General features: G+C 35.2%; 1 protein-coding gene across 1 annotated transcript; it reads left to right on the top strand.

The window, feature by feature from the left end:
• Positions 1–4760: 4760 nt before the first annotated feature.
• LOC113783272 (receptor kinase-like protein Xa21) lies at positions 4761–10603 on the top strand. Its single transcript, XM_027329362.1, has 6 exons — positions 4761–5586; positions 5667–5684; positions 7167–7238; positions 7977–8048; positions 8123–10126; positions 10245–10603. The coding sequence occupies exons 1-6, from the start codon at positions 4761–4763 to the stop codon at positions 10601–10603; spliced, it is 3351 nt and encodes a 1116-aa protein (XP_027185163.1).
• Positions 10604–18463: the final 7860 nt, after the last annotated feature.

Raw genomic sequence — 18463 nt, 5'->3', positions numbered from 1 at the left:
CATGATTCCATTTCAGTTTCCATTATTTGGTCCCTGTTCTTTTTTTCGTTATCTATATGTGCAGACTTTTTGAGAAGCAGCACAAGGTCCTTTGAACTTCCGCTTCAGGTTTAAATCTAATTCCACTTAGCTAGAGATGGCGGTGCTGAATATATTGTGCTCATTCATTTTTCAAATGGTACTAATAGGTTATGCTAATCTGTTGAAGATCCTTGTTGGCTGAAATCATTCAGTTGCAAAACTTGATGGACTTTTGTGAATTATTGATCGTAACATCAAAAGCTGTTAATAGCCTTTCAGGTCAGTTTCAGATGTAAATGTTCTTCTATGAGTGGCATGGAAAACTCCAGTTTTACTTCCCTCTCAGGTTGCTTGGTTTTATAAAATGCATTTTCATGATGTCAATCATTCAGTAGGTTTTGAAAGGAATTAAGGTTTTGCATGGGAATTATTACGGGTCTTGCTGTTACTTTTCCAGAAAATTTTACTTTATATCGGTTGTTTGGCAAAAAAAAAGTTATGCATTCATTTAGTTAAAAAGCTGTCTTTCTCTGACAGTATTTAAGTTAATGAACCTATCGGTGTTCATCTGCTTGTCAAATCATACTCTGATTCCGAAATTCAACATGATCAAGAATAGTCGCGATTAATGTTGTGAAAACTTTGGAATTACCTCCTGTTATACTCGAAAGCAATTTTAGACTCACTAACATTGGAGCATTTTCTATCCTATCTGCATTCATCGTATCTAGACAAAGGAAATCCTCTCAATTTGGAAAACCTGAGTCACAAACAGATGGCGAACAATTCTGCTGCGCAAATGGTGAACAATTTTTTTCTAAACCACAATTATTGGTAAAGCCTTAAAATCAAAATTCCGCCTTTGTTACAGAATTAAGGGAGAAGATCTTGTTTGCATTAAGGACATCTTTTCAGAGAGGCAAAAAGACATGAAATATTGTGCACAGAAAAGAAAGAATGAAACAAAAACCAAAACATAGCCTAACAAACAGTAAAGTGCCGAAATATGAGTCAAGATTATTTCCTTTATGCAGTTAGTTTCCTGATCTCTGGTATTCGAAATAATTATGACCCTTGGGTTTCTTTTCATGTATTTATCGTTAGGTCTTTGGCATCACTGCTGAACATAATCCAAGCTTAGAAGGACACGTTTTTCCTAATCCAGTGGACACGTGAAGGTACCAAGATGATATTGAACTCAGTTGAACACATTTCAAATATTTAATATCATCATGATAACTTTTACAGATATTCGAAATCGTTGTGCTGACAAATCTTGGGAAGTTTTCAATAAACTTCTGCAGCAAACACCACCCAAAAAATAAAGAAAGTAAAACATGACAAAAAGAAAGTAAAACATGAAGGTTGACAAAATCATGAAGGAGAAAAAATAAAGAAAGTAAAAGACCAAATCACCTTAAAAGAAAAGCAAAACATGACAAAAAGGAGGAGCAGAGGGGACCGACTCGGAAAATTAAGCTGACAAGAATATACTTCCAGTTCTCTGCAAGAAGGTTGATTTCCGTTGAAGTCTCTGCACATAATCTCTTCCATAACTGCTAAAAAAAAAAGCAAAATCAATAGATTTACAAAATCAATAGAGAACATAAAACAAAGAAGAAAGTGAGAGAGAGTGTGGGGGAATCCACTCGATCAGTAAAAAGGTTGAAAAAAAATTATAGACATATTATAGTATTGGAAATAATTGAAAATAATAAAAAATATTACAGTATTTGGAATAATATTTGAAATGCCAAAATTACAATGGAAATGCCAATATTTAAAGAATACACAGTACTGGAATTTTTAATTTGATGTGAACGACATTTTAATCGGTGTAGCCTGAATTTTGTCCTTCGAATTTGATTTGAAATTTCTCTTTCGTCAGTGCAAAATTGTTGAAGCTTTTCCAACTGGTGTGTGGAATCCTTGCAGTGTACGTTTCATTTTTTAAGCAAATGTTTCCTCATTTGCAATCTTGCGAGTTTGAAATTTAGTTGTTGTTGAAATGCTTGTAGGCGGGCATATTCCATGATGAAACTAAGTTAAAAACTAAGATTGACACCACAAGAAAGATGAAAGAGATAATAGGTTCTTGTTTTGGTTAACCAAAAAATACGAATGAGCATGCAAGAAAATTGAATGAGAATTCTATGTTTGGAGGAGTTTTAATTAGGGTGCAATTCTTAAATTGCAGTGGACTCTTAATTGAAGTGGGAAACGTGAGAGGAAATGTGGAGGAAAACGTGCGATGATGATTAGAGGATTTATAGGAGTAGTTGTAGGATAAATTAAGAGATAGTGGGAATATTTTAAATTTCAATTTGATAAACGTGGGATGATGATGATAGGATTTGTAGGAGTGGTTGTAGGATGAGTTAAGAGATAGTGGGAATATTTTAAATTTCAATTTGATTGGTAATAGGGTTGGTTACCCACTACTTTTTATGTATTAAAATAAATACAAAATTCTAGAAAAAAGAATGAAAAGTTTAGAAGCAATTGAGAGAGTTTCTGCTAAAAACCCCTTCTTGAATACATATAGATATAGATATTTCAAAAATAATCCCAAAAATAGCTATTCCAAATGGAGCCTCCCTAGCATAATCTTTTAGATTATTATACTTAATTGTACTCAGTGTATTGAAACCAGTGAAGCGAATGTGCTGCTTTACTGCTGTATAAGTAAGTCGATGAGATCTTGATTTAATGGTAAAAACAATTAAAGCGAATGACCCAAAAAAAAAAGATGTTTTGGATTCAAATACTAAATGAAAGTTTATACTTAATTTTATGTTATTTTTTGTCCCGCCATCTGGGATTAGTTTGTCAAGCTATTTGGTTATAATATGTTTGTGTTGATACTACCATTTGACTAATTAGTTGTGATATTATAAGGAAAAGGAAAAAGAAAAAGAACTCTATTAGTAGTTATACGGAGACCATCTTTACTGCCCCAAAAAAAAAAACAATATGGGAAATTGCAGGTTGTTCCAAATTCATAGAAGATTTTATTTAAGTAAATTCACTAATTTATAATTTGAACTGCTTCTATTTGTATGATTTCCACACACATCTCTCATCTTTTGAATACAAATTATGTGAATGAGTAGAAATCACGTATGTTGTTCGCTAGTACTGATGTCAGTGTGTTTAGATAACCATTATTTGGCTCCAAATTATTTGATTGCATCACAAACACAATTTTCAACACACCTTTTTATTTCATATACATTACATTACAAAAAATATTGCAGTAATTATTTCAAATTATATCTCAAATAATCTCTTATCCAATCAATAGGATCCTTAGGTTTCTAGCGTTTCCTGCACGATTGAGTTGAAAATATATAAATCACAAATTTTCTGCCAGTCGTTGGTCAGTAAACTCAGTACAAAGCCAATTTTGTTTCTTGGATAATGACCAAGACTTGGTCTTTGAAGGTCACTTCACCAAGTCCAGTATGGTCACTTCACCAAGTCCAGTATGGAATGTTGGAGGAATTTTCCCAGTCTTCCCACTAACTCGAACATTATGAAATGAAGGGCAAAGACTCTTTCCTTGGAGAGTTTAATCATGAGTTTTGGCTACAACTTTCTTCTTTTTGGTTAGGAATTCTCCACTTTCCAAGATGGCTTAAGTTAGAAATTTACGTGGAGGCCTTCGAACTATTTTTTTTTAATCCTGTTTAACTCCAAGTGTTAAAACTCATCACTTTGATCAATTCTTGAACTTTGGTGAATTAGTCTTCGATTATTGATCTTTAGCTTCTACTAAGATTCCCACCAAGACTAAGACAACATGTGATGGTTGAATTGCAATGAATCTACAATTCCCAGTACCCGTTCCATGAAATTCTCTTGCTAACTAATTTGCATCAAAGGTTTGGAGATTTTTTAAGTTTACTTTGTTTCTTAAGGTACTAACTAATTTTTTTAATTATGACTCTTTTTTCTTTTGAAAAATAAGACGCTTACTTATTTAGGAAAATTCTCTACGTACAAGCAATATCTCTAAAGTCTAAATACATAGTTAATATGTGCAAAATTAGTTGGGAGATTATCTACAAAATAGGTGTAAAAATACCTAAAAATTAGAGATAAAGAGATAGGATAATGATAAACATACAAAATTAGTGGTTGAGAGTTGTCTATAATTCTTTGAACCATTGCATGAGTCATTTTCATATTTTTTCAACATAAAAATAATATATCAAGCAAAGATTAATTATCTTAATATTACCAATGGTAAGATTGATACATATCTTTTGCTATTAATTTTGCCAACAAAATAGTGAAAAGTTTTGCAATCCAAGTTTACCGTTAAAAGTATAAAACTATATACAAAAACTACATAATTTGTCGGTTCGTGTTCCCTAACATGGTTATATTGCAACGCCATAATTCTCCTAATTGCTTTTTCTTTTCAAAAAACAATTAAAAAAAAGGTAAGATAAACGCCGCAGTTATTCTAATTAAGGTATCTGAACAAGTTACTTTGTGCAAGTTAAGATTTAGCGGTTTAATGTTTTCTGCTTCACAGTTAGACTTCGAAGTGAGATATGAAGTTTAGTAAAATACAGAAGCGATATATTTTAGATATGTGGTATTACATCACTAGTCAATGTGGCCAATTGGAACTTAATCTGAAGATAAAAAATTCAAACCAACAAACCCATATTACTGAGACCACTATATAATGCGATCCGACCCCCTCCTTGAAGTTGCAGACATTAGTCATGGAGAAATTTCACAACCTCTCCCCTCTTGGACTGGTGTTGCTATGTTCTCTTTCAGCTTCCTTAGTCACGTCTGCCACCAATGTTACCACTGATCAGTCATCTCTTCTTGCCTTGAGAGCTCACATTTCGGTTGACCCTCTACAAATCTTGGCCAAAAACTGGTCAGTTGGGTCTTCAGTCTGTGAATGGATTGGAGTCACTTGTGGCTCTCGTCATCATAGAGTGACTGCCCTGAATATTGTCGGCATCATCCCTCCACAACTGGGAAATCTATCATTTCTTGCTTCTATTAACATGACTATGAACAACTTCCATGGAGCACTACCACATGAGTTTGCTGGATTGCGCCGATTAAAACTACTTAATTTGAGCTTCAACAATCTTGAAGGAGAGTTCCCCCAGTGGATTGGTTCATTTCCTCGACTTCGTCGCTTGTCTCTTAGAAACAATAGTTTCACTGGTCTTGTCCCATCTTCCATCTCTAACATGTCAAAGCTGGAGGAGATAAATCTTTCGTACAACATTCTGCAAGGAGACATTCCTACAGGGATTTTCAATATTTCCTCCCTGCAAGTGATTAGCCTAACGGGTAATGGCCTATCTGGAACTATTCCAAGTGATTTGTGTCACCATCTTCGGGCACTAAGTATCCTTTCCCTGTCATCGAACAAATTAAATGGCCAATTACCATCAAGTTTAGGTCAATGTTCAGAACTTCAGAGGCTGTCTTTGTCTTTCAACCAATTTACAGGATCCATACCGAAAGAAATTGGGGACCTGAAGAAGCTTGAGGTGCTATATTTGGGTGCTAACTATTTAGAAGGTAAGATCCTAATTCTTTCAACCATATAGGGACAAAGCCATATTAAATGAATTATTTTAAGTTATTGTTAATTTGTGCAGATTCAGATCCAGAAGTTGGTTTGTTCTAACAAAAATGGCACATATCTAGCACAATATTTGCTCTTATCTTTCCATATTTCAACTGAAAAAGGAAAAAAAATAGTAGAAAAATTTATAGCTAAAGACAGTTTCTAACCAAAGAATTTTAAGAATGCTGCCATAATTAATGAAAGAATTTTTACCGAAGATTTTAAGAATTTTTTGGGTCCTTTACAGCTACGAAGAGGAGGAATATATGCAATATGTAAGACAATGGTCCGAAGGGGAAAGTTAAAGGGTTACGATCTACATAACCGCAAAAAACATTTTTTTTTGTAAAAATGTCTTTTTGATTCTAAAAGGAGCCAAATTTAAAATGTTGAGGCCCACAGTTGACAATTTTCCGCTTTAGGCCCATAAATTTTCTCATTTAGTTTCCTTCAAAACTTACATAAAAAATGCCAACTTGTTGATATTAAATCCATCTACATTTTGCAGGTGAAATTCCAAAAGAAATTAGTAACTCAACTATGATGAAAAGCCTGGAATTCGGGTTAAATAACTTAACTGGTATGACACTTTATTTTATGAAAATTACAGAATATAGAGACTTATATGATTTAATTTATATGCTCAATATTATTTTGACTGGGTAATACTACCTTATATTTTCTCCAATGACTCAACTTAGAATCCAATAGCCTAACTGGTTCCATACCATTAGAGATACTTCAACTTCTCAACACTAAATCTCATGTCACTTACAAAAATCAACTTTCATGCAATCTTCCATCAACATTTGGCTCTAGGCTTCCTAATTTGGAAGGGCTTTTCCTTGGCATTAATTCCCTCTCTGGAGTATTATCTAACTTAATCTCAAATTCCTCTCAATTTCGTAGAGTAGATTTTGTTGTTAACAAGTTCACAGTTCCAATTTCCACTTCACTGTGGGACCTAAGTCTCCTAGAACTGCTGAATCTATTTGACAACAATTTGACGATTGACTCCTCATCTCCAAAGTTGAGCTTCATCAATATTAGACTTGAGTGACAGTCCATTGAATTGGATTGTAAAATCAAGGGCAGCATTCCTGATGGAATTGGAAACTTTAGCAGTTTGATCCTATTAGATCAATCAAACAGTGAGATAAGTGGGTCGTTTCCAGCATGAATAAAGATTTGCAAAAGCTACGGTGCATGAATTTAAGTAGGCAAAAACTAAGCATAGCCCCTTTGCAGTTTCTTTATGCTTTCTATTACTTGGCTACCATAAATCTTGGACAAAATGAAATATCTGCTCAATTCCAAAGTGCTTGGGGGATCTTATTTCCCTAAGGAATCTTGACTTTACAAAATATTGATTATCTTTAATTATTTTTTTATTCCCACAAGAGGCAATTTCGAAATCTTGAGTGGTGGCCAACTTTCCACTGTAGGCCCGCTAATTTTCTCGTTTACTTTCCTTCAAAACTACCACCAAAGATATTAAGTTGTTGATATTTATTCAATCTACAAATTGCAGGTAAAATTCCAAAAGAAATTGGAGACCTAAACAAGCTTGAGGATCTGAATTTGGGTGACAATAACTTAGAAGGTAAGATCCTAATTATTTCAACCATATATTTTGAATTTTTTTTTAAAAAAATTATTTTGAAAAATTTTGCTGTAGCAGAGTTTTTAGAGTATATTTTGGGATATTTTTAGAAAATATTTTGGGATATTTAAGAGTAGAAGAGTTTCTAGAATATATTTTGAGATATTATAGTTTCTAGAATATATTTTGAGATATTTTTTTAAAATTTTAAAAAATTTAAACTAATATTTAGATTACCTTTTAGAGTACTTTTTAAAAATTTTATTGTATTTGAAAAATTAGTTTTTGAAAAACACTCCCATCCAAACAGATATGCATTATTTCAACCATATATGAACAAATCCAAATTAAATGATTACTTTACTTAAGGTTGCGTATATCCAGATCCAAAAATTGGCCAGTTATATTCCAAGTGAAAAGGCAAAAAATAATAGAAACATTTAGAGCTAATTTTTGGTTCCTTTGGGTCCTGACGGAAAAGCTAATGGCCAAAACAGATATTTCTTTTTCCCTTGAGGGCTGTACCTAATCGCAAGAAAGATCTTGAAGTATGAATTCTAACTGTCGAACGTAGTCTCTTTAAAAATATTTTTTCTTGATTCCAATTTCGAAATGATGATGAGTGGCATGCTGCACTCAACTTTCTGCTTCAAGTTCATCAGTTTGCTCGGTCACTTTCCGTCAAAGATGTCAATTTGTTGATATTACATTCCATCCACATTTTGTTACATTTTGTAGGTGAAATTCCAAAAGAAATTGGTAACTTAACTATGATGAAAGAACTAGATCTTCGACGTGCAAATTTAAGAGGTACGAGAATCTTTAAATTACAAAATCCAAAGACTTGCATGATTTGATATGTATGCTCGACATTATTGTTTCAGGTGTAATATTACGAGAGATTGGTAACTTGTATTTTCTTGAAAGACTCAACTTAGAACAAAATAGCTTAACTGGTTCCATACCAACAGAGATCTTCAACCTCTCTAGGTTAATTGTCGTGGTATTTGTGGGAAATCAACTTTCAGGCAATCTTCCATCAACGTTTGGTCATAGGCTTCCCAATTTAGAACGGATTTACCTCGGCATTAATTCCTTCTCTGGAGTATTACCTACCTCAATCTCAAATTCTTCTAAACTTCGAAGAGTAGATTTTAGTTCTAACAAGTTCACGGGTCCAATTCCCACTTCCCTGGGGGACCTAAGTCACCTAGAAGTGCTGAATCTATCTGGCAACAATTTAACGAGTGACTCCTCATCTCAAGAGTTGAGCTTCATCACTTCATTGACAAATTGCAAATATTTGTCATTTTTGGACTTGAGTGACAATCCATTGAATGGGATAATTCCAAACTCGATCAGTAATCTTTCAACTTCCCTTGAAAGATTATATGCAGCAGGTTGCAAAATCAAGGGCACCATTCCAGATGGAATAGGAAACTTCAGAAGTTTGATCGCATTAGATCTATCAAACAACGAGTTAAGTGGGTCATTGCCAGCTACGATAATAGATTTACAAAAGCTTCAATACATGGATCTCAGTATGAACAAACTAATTAGCAGAGTCCCCCTGCATTTGCTCTGTGCTCTCCACAACTTGGATACAATGAACCTTGGACAAAATCAATTTATGGCCTCAATTCCAAAGTGCTTCGGAAATCTTACTTCCCTAAGGCATCTCAACCTAAGTCACAACAAACTATATTCTGCTCTACCTGAGGAAATATGGAACCTAAAAGATCTCTTGGAGCTTGACCTCTCCTCAAATCTACTGAGTGGATCTTTGCCGTATGCTATGACGAATACGAAGATGGCAAATTGGGTAGATTTGTCAACCAATCAGTTCTCAGGTGGCATTCCTAACTCAATTGGAGATATGCAGAACCTACAAAATCTTTCTCTAGCACACAACAGATTGCAAGGATCAATCCCAGAATCGATTGGCAAGATGTTAAGCTTGGAGTCATTAGATCTATCACATAACTCTCTCTCTGGATCAATTCCAATGTCAATGGAGAACCTTCGGTATCTTAGAAATTTCAATGTCTCTTTTAACAATTTAAGTGGTGAAGTTCCTTCCAGAGGGCCTTTTATCAACTTCACTGCCGAATCCTTCACTTCAAATCAAGACCTCTGTGGAGCTCAAAGGTTTCATGTGCCCCCATGTCCAAATAATTCAGCTCACAAATTGAGAACAAAAAAGCTGCATCGAACAATTTTTATTCTACTGGGGGTGATAATAGCAGCGGGAGTCTTGTCCTTTGGAGTTGTTTGCCTAAGATATCGAAAGAAAGATACACTTTCCAGTGGAGCAAATTTATCCCTAGTTGCAATGCCAGAAAGAATTTCATATTTTGAACTTCTACAAGCAACTAACGGGTACAATGAAAGCAATTTGCTAGGGGCTGGAAGCTTTGGATATGTTTATACAGGTACTCTTGATGATGGAAGGGCTGTGGCTGTTAAAGTGTTCAATTTACAAGTCGATGGAGCATTCAAGAGTTTTGATGTAGAATGTGAGGTGTTGCGCAATCTTCGCCATCGAAACCTCACAAGAGTCATTAGTAGCTGCTCTACCCCTGAATTTAAGGCATTAGTGCTTGAGTTCATGCCTAATGGGAGTCTTGAGAAGTGGTTGTATTCGCACAACTATTTTACCGATCTGATGCAGAGATTGGACATATTGATTGATGTGGCATGTGCATTGCAATATCTCCACTGTGAGTATTCAACTCCAGTAATTCACTGTGATCTGAAGCCAAGTAATGTGCTGCTGGATCAAGACATGGTTGCCCATCTAAGTGATTTTGGCCTTACAAAGTTGTTGGGTGAGGAACACAGCATCACATACACCGAAACACTAGCCACACTTGGCTATGTCGCACCAGGTAAAGAATTTTCTTGTACAACTAAAGTACTATTTCCTCAGTTGTTTGCTGTTGCAAATTCCAAACTAAAAAAAAACAATCAATTTAAGAACATATGATGAATTTATGTGTTTTGCAGAGTATGGGTTGGAAGGATTGGTATCAGCAAAATGCGACATCTACAGTTTTGGAATTATGATGATGGAAGTCTTCACGAGAACAAATCCCAACAGCGAAATGTTTGGTGAAAAATTGAGCCTGAAGAGCTGGGTTGCTAATTCAATACCTGATGGATTAGCTAATGTCATCGATGCTAATTTGCTAAAGGAAAGTGATGAATACTTTGTTGAAAAGCTAAGCTGCATAGCCTCAATCATGAAAGTGGCTTTAGGCTGCACGATGGAGTCTCCAAGAGAGAGAAGGAGCATACAAGATGTTCTTGTTGCGCTGAAAAAGATCAAGCTTCAGTACATGAGTCCGCTCTGTTCAGGGACATAATGGTGCATGCATTTTATCTAAGCAAGATTGCAACCTTCTTGATTGTCTCAGTTATAAATTTGCGGGGCGGAGAAAAATCTCAACAAGATTAGCCAAGAAAGAATAGCATTTAACTAGTAGACTAGGTAATTATGCCCCATATAATAATAGATCTGTTTAACTGGTGTCTATGGACACTCGTTAAGATGTATTTCGGGTAGTATATTCAAAAAAATATAAGATTAATTAAAAAAAATGTATAAATGCAAGGAGATTAATTAGAGAAAGTTTATAAATGCAAGACAAAATAGTAATTATTAGTGTGTGTATATACATAGTAAGTTGGATGAAATGTAAGTGTCTTAACGAGCGCCCATAGGACATCCGTTAAAAAAAATCCTATAATAATTGTTTTCTTATTTCTTTTCTTTGCACCTGATTGATTGCCCTTAATTTGTAATAATAAAGTTATCTCACAATATTCACCAATCCTATTATGGGTACCTAAGGACTTGTAATCCTTTTCGTGAGTCATTACTGAATCCATGTCATGCATAATAAAACTACTTTTGAGCCATAGATGGAAAAAGAAATAATAAATAGTGTGTCAAAAAAGTTACAATTAGTAGGTAAAGGGATAGGTTGCAATTAGGGCCATTCCTTTTTCCAAATTTTGAAACATTTAAATGCGCATGTTTGGGTAAAAAATATAACTCATTTTCGTGTCTAACTCAAAATGGTAAACTAAGGTCGCAAACGAATCAAGTCACTCGTGATCAGAGTCCAAGCTCAACTTGAGCTCGGTCAACATTGAGGTCGAGCTGATTAAGTCGAATTCAAACTTAAACTCGAGTTCAAAAATATTAAACTCATTAACTCACGAACGGCTCGAACTCGATTATATATATTTTTATTTTTATTTTAATAATAAAATTACATATATATTCCTAATATTTTATTATTTGTTAAGGAAAATTATTAATTTATTTATTTTTTAAAAAATAAAATAATTATTTTTATTTTTTTAAACTCGAGCTTGACCTTTATATTTTGAGGTCGTCGAGCTCGAACTTGAGCTCGAGTTTCATAAACTTAGGTTGAGGCTCAACTCAATTAAATCAAAACTCGATTCGACCCGACTCATCTACACCTTTAGAATAAACTATGAATATTTTGATATCACATACCTACATTTCCCACGACCTTTTAGGCTTTGTTTGGGACTACAGTACTGTTGGTAAAAAGTATTTTTAGGTGCTAAAAATACTTTTAAAAGTGTTTGGAAAATATCATCTCATAAAATTAGGAGTAGAGTTTTTGATGTTCAAAACACTTTTCATAAAAACTCAAATTTGGTGCTTTTAGAGTAAATTTTGTGATTTAAAAAATAAAACATCAAATTTAATCATCTTATCCTATATTATGAACCAAATAAAGAGATAAACACTTTTAAAAATTTTCAAATTACACATTATCTAATACAATTAGTACTTATTGAATTATGTCTCCAACAATATGTTTAAAAGCACTTAAGCGGTTGATAAATACTTTTATTAAAAGCTCCACTAAGAAGGTACTTTTCAATAAACTACCGTAACCCCAAACGGACCCTTAATATTACTTATTAGGATAGGGGTTTACATTATTACAGCACCCAAAACATAAGAGGTGCTATGCAAAATTGTCAGAAGCCTAAAAGAAGGTTTACAAAATTATCCCAACTACAAATTTTGCAACCAGGATTAGGCACTATAACAGAAGTTCAAAATGTGCCAGATACAATATCATAGATTATATTACCACTTAATTAAGAGAATCTTCTTTAGAAGAAAAAAATACAAACAGAGCAATTAGCCTGTTCCAGCATCTTGGATAACTTTATGATGTTTCCAAAGCAACAAAAAGGCCCTCCACAACACAATCATCGATATGGTGACACACCGAGCAGTAAGTCTAGGCCAGACAACTGACATTGAAGAAAACTGTAAACTGACTCTGATACGAACCAAGAGACACCATTGAATACAATTCAAGTTCCTCTAGGACCCATGCCGCGAGCTCGAGCTAAGAAGATGAGAGAGGAACTCAAGGGCTTGTTCGTGAGGTGCAAAGCCAAGAAATTGTCCCCAAGGCCATTGAGGGACTTGAGCATGAAGGAATGAAGGTTGTCCACGTCGTTCAAATCCAAGAGGACCACGATTGAAGGTTTCATGATTCGAGTAGTTGTTAGCCATTTGTTTAGTTGTTTAGAGTCTTGATTAGTCGTTTTTAATTGAAGAATAATTCGGCCAAGCTTGCCTAGCTAGAGGGCCGAACCTAGGTTCCTAAATTGTAGGAACCTTGCCTTTTCCGTTTCACTTTAGGTTTAGTCTTTTCCATTTCACTTTAGGTCTTCTATTTGTAGGGTTATAAATATCCTACCTTGGGTCATGTTTTATTCATTCAATCAATACAATAAAAATGTGAGAGTTTTCTTGGCTTCTCCAAGACTTCTTGAATATCTTAGAATTTCTCTAAGTATTCGTGACTTATCAATATAGAATCATACTAGGTTGTGGCGTCTTTTACCATTATACCACGGTCCGTTAACCACGTGATTAACGGGTTGAGGTCATCTGCTCCAAGCTTGGTATCCTCTTGTCGATCCTAAGTCTAATCTCTTACGGGTTTCGTCACAAGGTTGGCGACGTTTGTATCAGATTCAGTCGTCATTGCAGCAATTCGAACCACAACACCTCTTCCCTGCGAAAAACAGGGAGGAGTTGGCATGTCTTCAAATGAACAATGTAACACGTATATCCAGTTAAACAAAATTTGACTTATGAAACAATTTGTACAAATGCTAAAATTTCCCTGACTGGACAATGCAGAGATGGAATTTTCACTACATTAACGTCAGAATAGAAATTTCAGAAGCAAGGTAGAAAGCTTGTCAATCTTCAAGTCTAACCATCCGTGCATGTAATAGAGACAGGCAAAATTTTGACGAGGCAGATTTAGGCTATACATAAATCAAGCTTCCACAACGCATACGATGATCCATGAAAGATTAACATATAAAAAGGAAAAAAAATACCACAATGCCTAATAGCAAAATCATGTCGTGTAACCCATTGATTAGTATAAGATTCTCAAAGAGCTATCCAAAGACATTAAAAATTCCATGAGGATCTTCAAGCATATATGACACGACTAGTAGAAGACCCGGACTGCAATTGTAGATGTAAAGCCTTGCAGATTAGTCAGTGGTATTAAACAACCAACTAAAATAAAATTTCCTTGGAACAGAACCTATTGAATTTTGACTGTAAAAAGAGCCTACCATTGCAAGAAAACTAACACCCATGTGAAAAAAATCTACCTTTTGACCAAAGACGCTGCAGGAGGCTATAAAGCTCGGTCTGGTCAAGAAAGGATTGTCATCGATATCTCCATATCGTCCAGAGCTACCTGAAGGAATACGAAATTGCTGAGACATCAAGTTTTTCACATTTTCCTGAATTTGGTCTTGAATGAACTTCAGCTTTGGCGTAAAATTAAAACGATTTGTAGTCTCTTAGTTAACCAAGATTAAGTAGTGGAAAGGAAATAATGATATAAAGAATAAAAGTACTGGTTAAATTAATTCATCGAGTCAACGCATACCCCAAAAGTATAACCATCACAATTACTTGGTAATCTTGCATCCGTTTAGCAATACTGCTATACCTTCCCTGCTCTAGCAATATCTGTGATCAAAGTAAAACAATCTGAGCCATTTAAATGAGAAGGATAACCATCATCTAGATACAACAGAGTCAATCTTGTAGAAGGAAAAACTTCAGAGGAGAGAACTGAATTTAAGGTAAACATTTCTTGGATCAACATTCTCTAATTAGTTCAGATGTAAAGAAAACAAAATGAGTTTGTTTTAGAGTCGGATGTATTGAAAATACCGAAAGCAAGAGTCTCCCAACACAAGGGAGTCAAGAAACCCAAATGCAGAGAGCATTCTGAGACTTCACCAACAACTAATGATTATTCATGTGTGAAAAAGGAAAACAAAAGATTCCTGATAGAGGAAAAAAAATTAGCTAAATGATCTCCATGTTGAAGACAATAGAAGCCTGGGTAACATAACACCCGTGCATGCCAAAGTGCTAGATGATCTTTAAGCAAGCCAAAGTTCAAAAAGTGCACCGAAGTTCCAAGTAAATCAGTTTGAAGATCTGAAGCTTATATCTCCATGAGTTGTTTGCATTTGATTATTTCAACTAATACCAACATTAATTGCCATGGAGAAACACGTTCTCCAGGCTCAGTCCATCAGAATAAAGCAATTTCATCCAAAAGATCTTTTTTTTTTCTTTTTTGGGAATTCATCTCAAAGATGTTTCCTATCATTAAGGCATCTAATCGACATTTGCTCAAAGTTGTTTGACAAAATTAATTTACCATGTTCCTGTAAACTGCAGTTGTCATGATTACAATATTCTATTATCCAACATGACATATATTCCCAGGATTAAGGCCTGTATATGCATAAATTGACTAAAAGGACATTAAATGACCATAGGTTGAAAGCTCGAAAGCAATTAAAAAAAAAACAACATTCTACAAAAATCTAAAGATATTCAAGATTGACATGAATCTATTGCAAGCAATAGTTCAAAAAATAAAAATTTCTTATATGATTAAAATACTTCAGTTTCACCACTCTCTTCAATATCACACACTTAGTAAACAATGATGCTAGCATAGTTAAAAAACATGGCTTGAGGATGACAATACCGTGTCAAGAAACAAAGGCTCATCAGCTTCTAGAAAAATGTCGTTAGTGCTCTTGTAAAGTTCAAAATCACACTTTTCACCTCTTCCATAATGGCCACTAGTTATCCAATCAACAATACCGTATTCAACTCCAGTAATTCACTGTGATTTGAAACCGAGTAATGTCCTGCTGGATCAAGACATGGTTGCCCATCTAAGTGATTTTGGCCTTACAAAGTTGTTGGGCAAGGAAAACAACATCACATACACCAAAACACTAGCCACACTTGGCTATCTCGCACCAGGTGAAGAATTTTCTAATACGACTAAAGTACTATTTCCTCAATTGTTTCTTGTTGAAAATTCCAAATATCAAAAATTACAACCAATTTAAGAACATAGATGAATTTTATATATGTCCTGCAGAGTATGGATTGGAAGGATTAGTATCAACAAAATGCGATACCTACAGTTTTGGAATTATGATGATGGAAGTCTTCACAAGAACAAAACCTAATAGTGAAATGTTTGGCGAAAACTTGAGCTTGAAGAGTTGGGTGACTAATTCAATACCTGATGGATTAGCTCATGTAATCGATGCTAATTTGCTGAAGGAAAATGATGAATACTTTGTTGAAAAGCTAAGCTGTATAGCCTCAATCATGAAAGTGGCTCTGGACTGCACGATGGAATCTCCAAGAGAGAGAAGCAACATAAAAGATGTTCTTGTTGCGCTCAAAAAGTTCAAGCTTCAGTACATCAGTGCCCTCCATTCAAGGACGTCTTAAAGGTGCACGTTCTCTTTGAGATTTCTAATTTTCCCAACTCTCCTAGCCATGACCCAATCAGTTTGCCATTCTTATCTCTTGCAATTATATAATTTCTCCAGCCTTCAATCCTTGGTCGAACCATTGTTGCTCTTAGTGCTAAACTGCTAATGCTTCCTCCGCTTTTGCTTCTCCGCATACTTTTGAGGGGCATGGGTAATAATTCTTGTATTGGTGCTGTATCTGGCAGGGCCTGGAGAAATCTCAACTAGCTGAGGTCAAGTAGAAATGCTATCTGATCAGTCATTATGCTTTGTAAGTAGCTACAAGGTTGTAATCCTTTTCATAGTCTTTATTGAATCCATGTACTGCATAGCATAACAAAATTAGTCAGGACATTTACTTTCTTTCATTTGCACATAAATATCGACCTTTGCAGGGTAAAATGTTGAAGGAGACTGCTTTTTATTTCAAGTTAAGGACTAATCTTTTACTTAATTATAGAAAAATTATCATCTACAAACAAGAAAGTTTAAAAAAAAATTATCATCTTTTCCTAATCTATAGTGAAGCCAACAGGGACGTCACATGCCATCTCCTCATGTTGAAATTTTGTTCACTAAAAAAAATCAAACTAGATTGTCAAAATGGTAGGCTTGGCTGGTTTGAATTTCCTATGTGTTGGGCTGGGTTTGGGATTCAAAATAGGCTCATTGATCATGCATTGAGTTTGTAGATGCTAATTTGCTAAAGGAAAGCGAAGAATACTTTCTTGAAAAGCTAAATTTCATATGTTCAATCATGAAAGTGGCACTGGTTGCGCTGAAAAAAATCAAACTTCAGTACATTCCCCTGCATTCAGGGACGTCTTAAAGGTGCATGTTCTCTCTGAAATTTATGGTGTTCCCAAATTGCGATGCGATCTTGTTGTATCTGGCAGGGATTGGAGAAATCCCAAATTGCTCAGGTAAAATAGCACTGGCATAAGTTTTCTATCACAAATTCGGCTTTTCCATTTTGCCCGTTTCAATCCCAACAATGAAATGTTGGTGAGCATTTGAGCCCCAAAAGCTATGGCCTTAACTCAGGATACTACACTTTGCTTGGTACCAGTGACGAACATTTTCGTTTCTTGGCAAGTTGGATTGCGTTTTATTCAACATGAAATTGGCTCTGAATTGCAGTTGGAAATCTCAAAGGGAGAGAGGCAATATAGGAGATGTTTAAGTACCATTGAAGAAGAAGATAAAACTTCAACAGTTTTTTGGTTAATTTCACAGAGCGGCCTCTGGTAGTCGATCAATGATATTCCCAGTTTGAAAGTGAGTCTGAATTTTAAAAACTTTGTGCTGTCGGCGGAATTGAGTCTGAATTTTCAGTAATCTCTATATAGTCACTGAAGGGCTAGGGAATAATGTGTTTTTGACCAACACAATAATCTCATTGTTTCCGGAAAGGTTCTTTTTTATAACCCTGTTGAGATGCCTTGAATTAGATCTTCAACTCTCGCTGAGCTGTACGGGGGTCTCGCTGTTTGGTTTTATATATATACACCTTATTTTAGTTTGTAAACTATTCCGATTATAACCCTAATAAAATCTGTTTTCCCCCAAGTTGTTCTTGTCTGCTCTTGTTTGTTCTTCTGTTCCGCTGCATCTGTTATAATAAACTGGTATCAGAACTCTAGGTTTGTCCTACGGCTCGGATCACGCAACAACATGTCTGCTTTGAACATCAAGATCGACAAGTTCATCGAGAGAAATAGTTTCAGTCTATGGCAGATCAAGATGCGGGTTCTGTTAAAGCAACAGGGTCTCTGGAGTCCGCTGACGAAGAAGAAATCGAATTCCGTTGATGAAGAGTCGATGAGTCTGGAGGAAAAGGCTCACTCGACAATCATGCTATGCCTGGCAGATGATGTCATCACTGAGGTCGCCGGTGAAAAAACTGCTGCGGGTTTGTGGGTTAAACTTGAAAGTCTCTATATGACGAAGTCTTGAACCAACAAGTTGATCCTAAAGCAACGTCTGTTCGGTCTGCGTATGCAGGAAGGTACTCCTCTTCAAGAACATTTAGATCAATTAAATACAATTCTTCTTGAATTGCGTAATATTGATGTTAAAATTGAGGATGAGGATGCCGCGTTGATTCTGTTAGTGTCTCTACCGTTATCGTATGAGAATTTTGTTCAGTCTTTTATTGGCGGTAAAGATACAGTGACTTTAGAAGAAGTAAGATCAGCACTGCATAGTACAGAGTTGCGCCATAAGGCGGCTGGTAATGTTACAGATAATCAGGCTGTTGGGCTAGTTGTCAGCAGTAGTAAAGGAAAATTGGGGAAAAAAAAGTCCGAAAACAAGAAGCA

Source organism: Coffea eugenioides, chromosome 9, assembly GCF_003713205.1.
Source record: "Coffea eugenioides isolate CCC68of chromosome 9, Ceug_1.0, whole genome shotgun sequence".
Lineage (NCBI taxonomy): Eukaryota > Viridiplantae > Streptophyta > Magnoliopsida > Gentianales > Rubiaceae > Coffea > Coffea eugenioides.
This window is presented reverse-complemented; position numbering and strand designations above follow the sequence as displayed.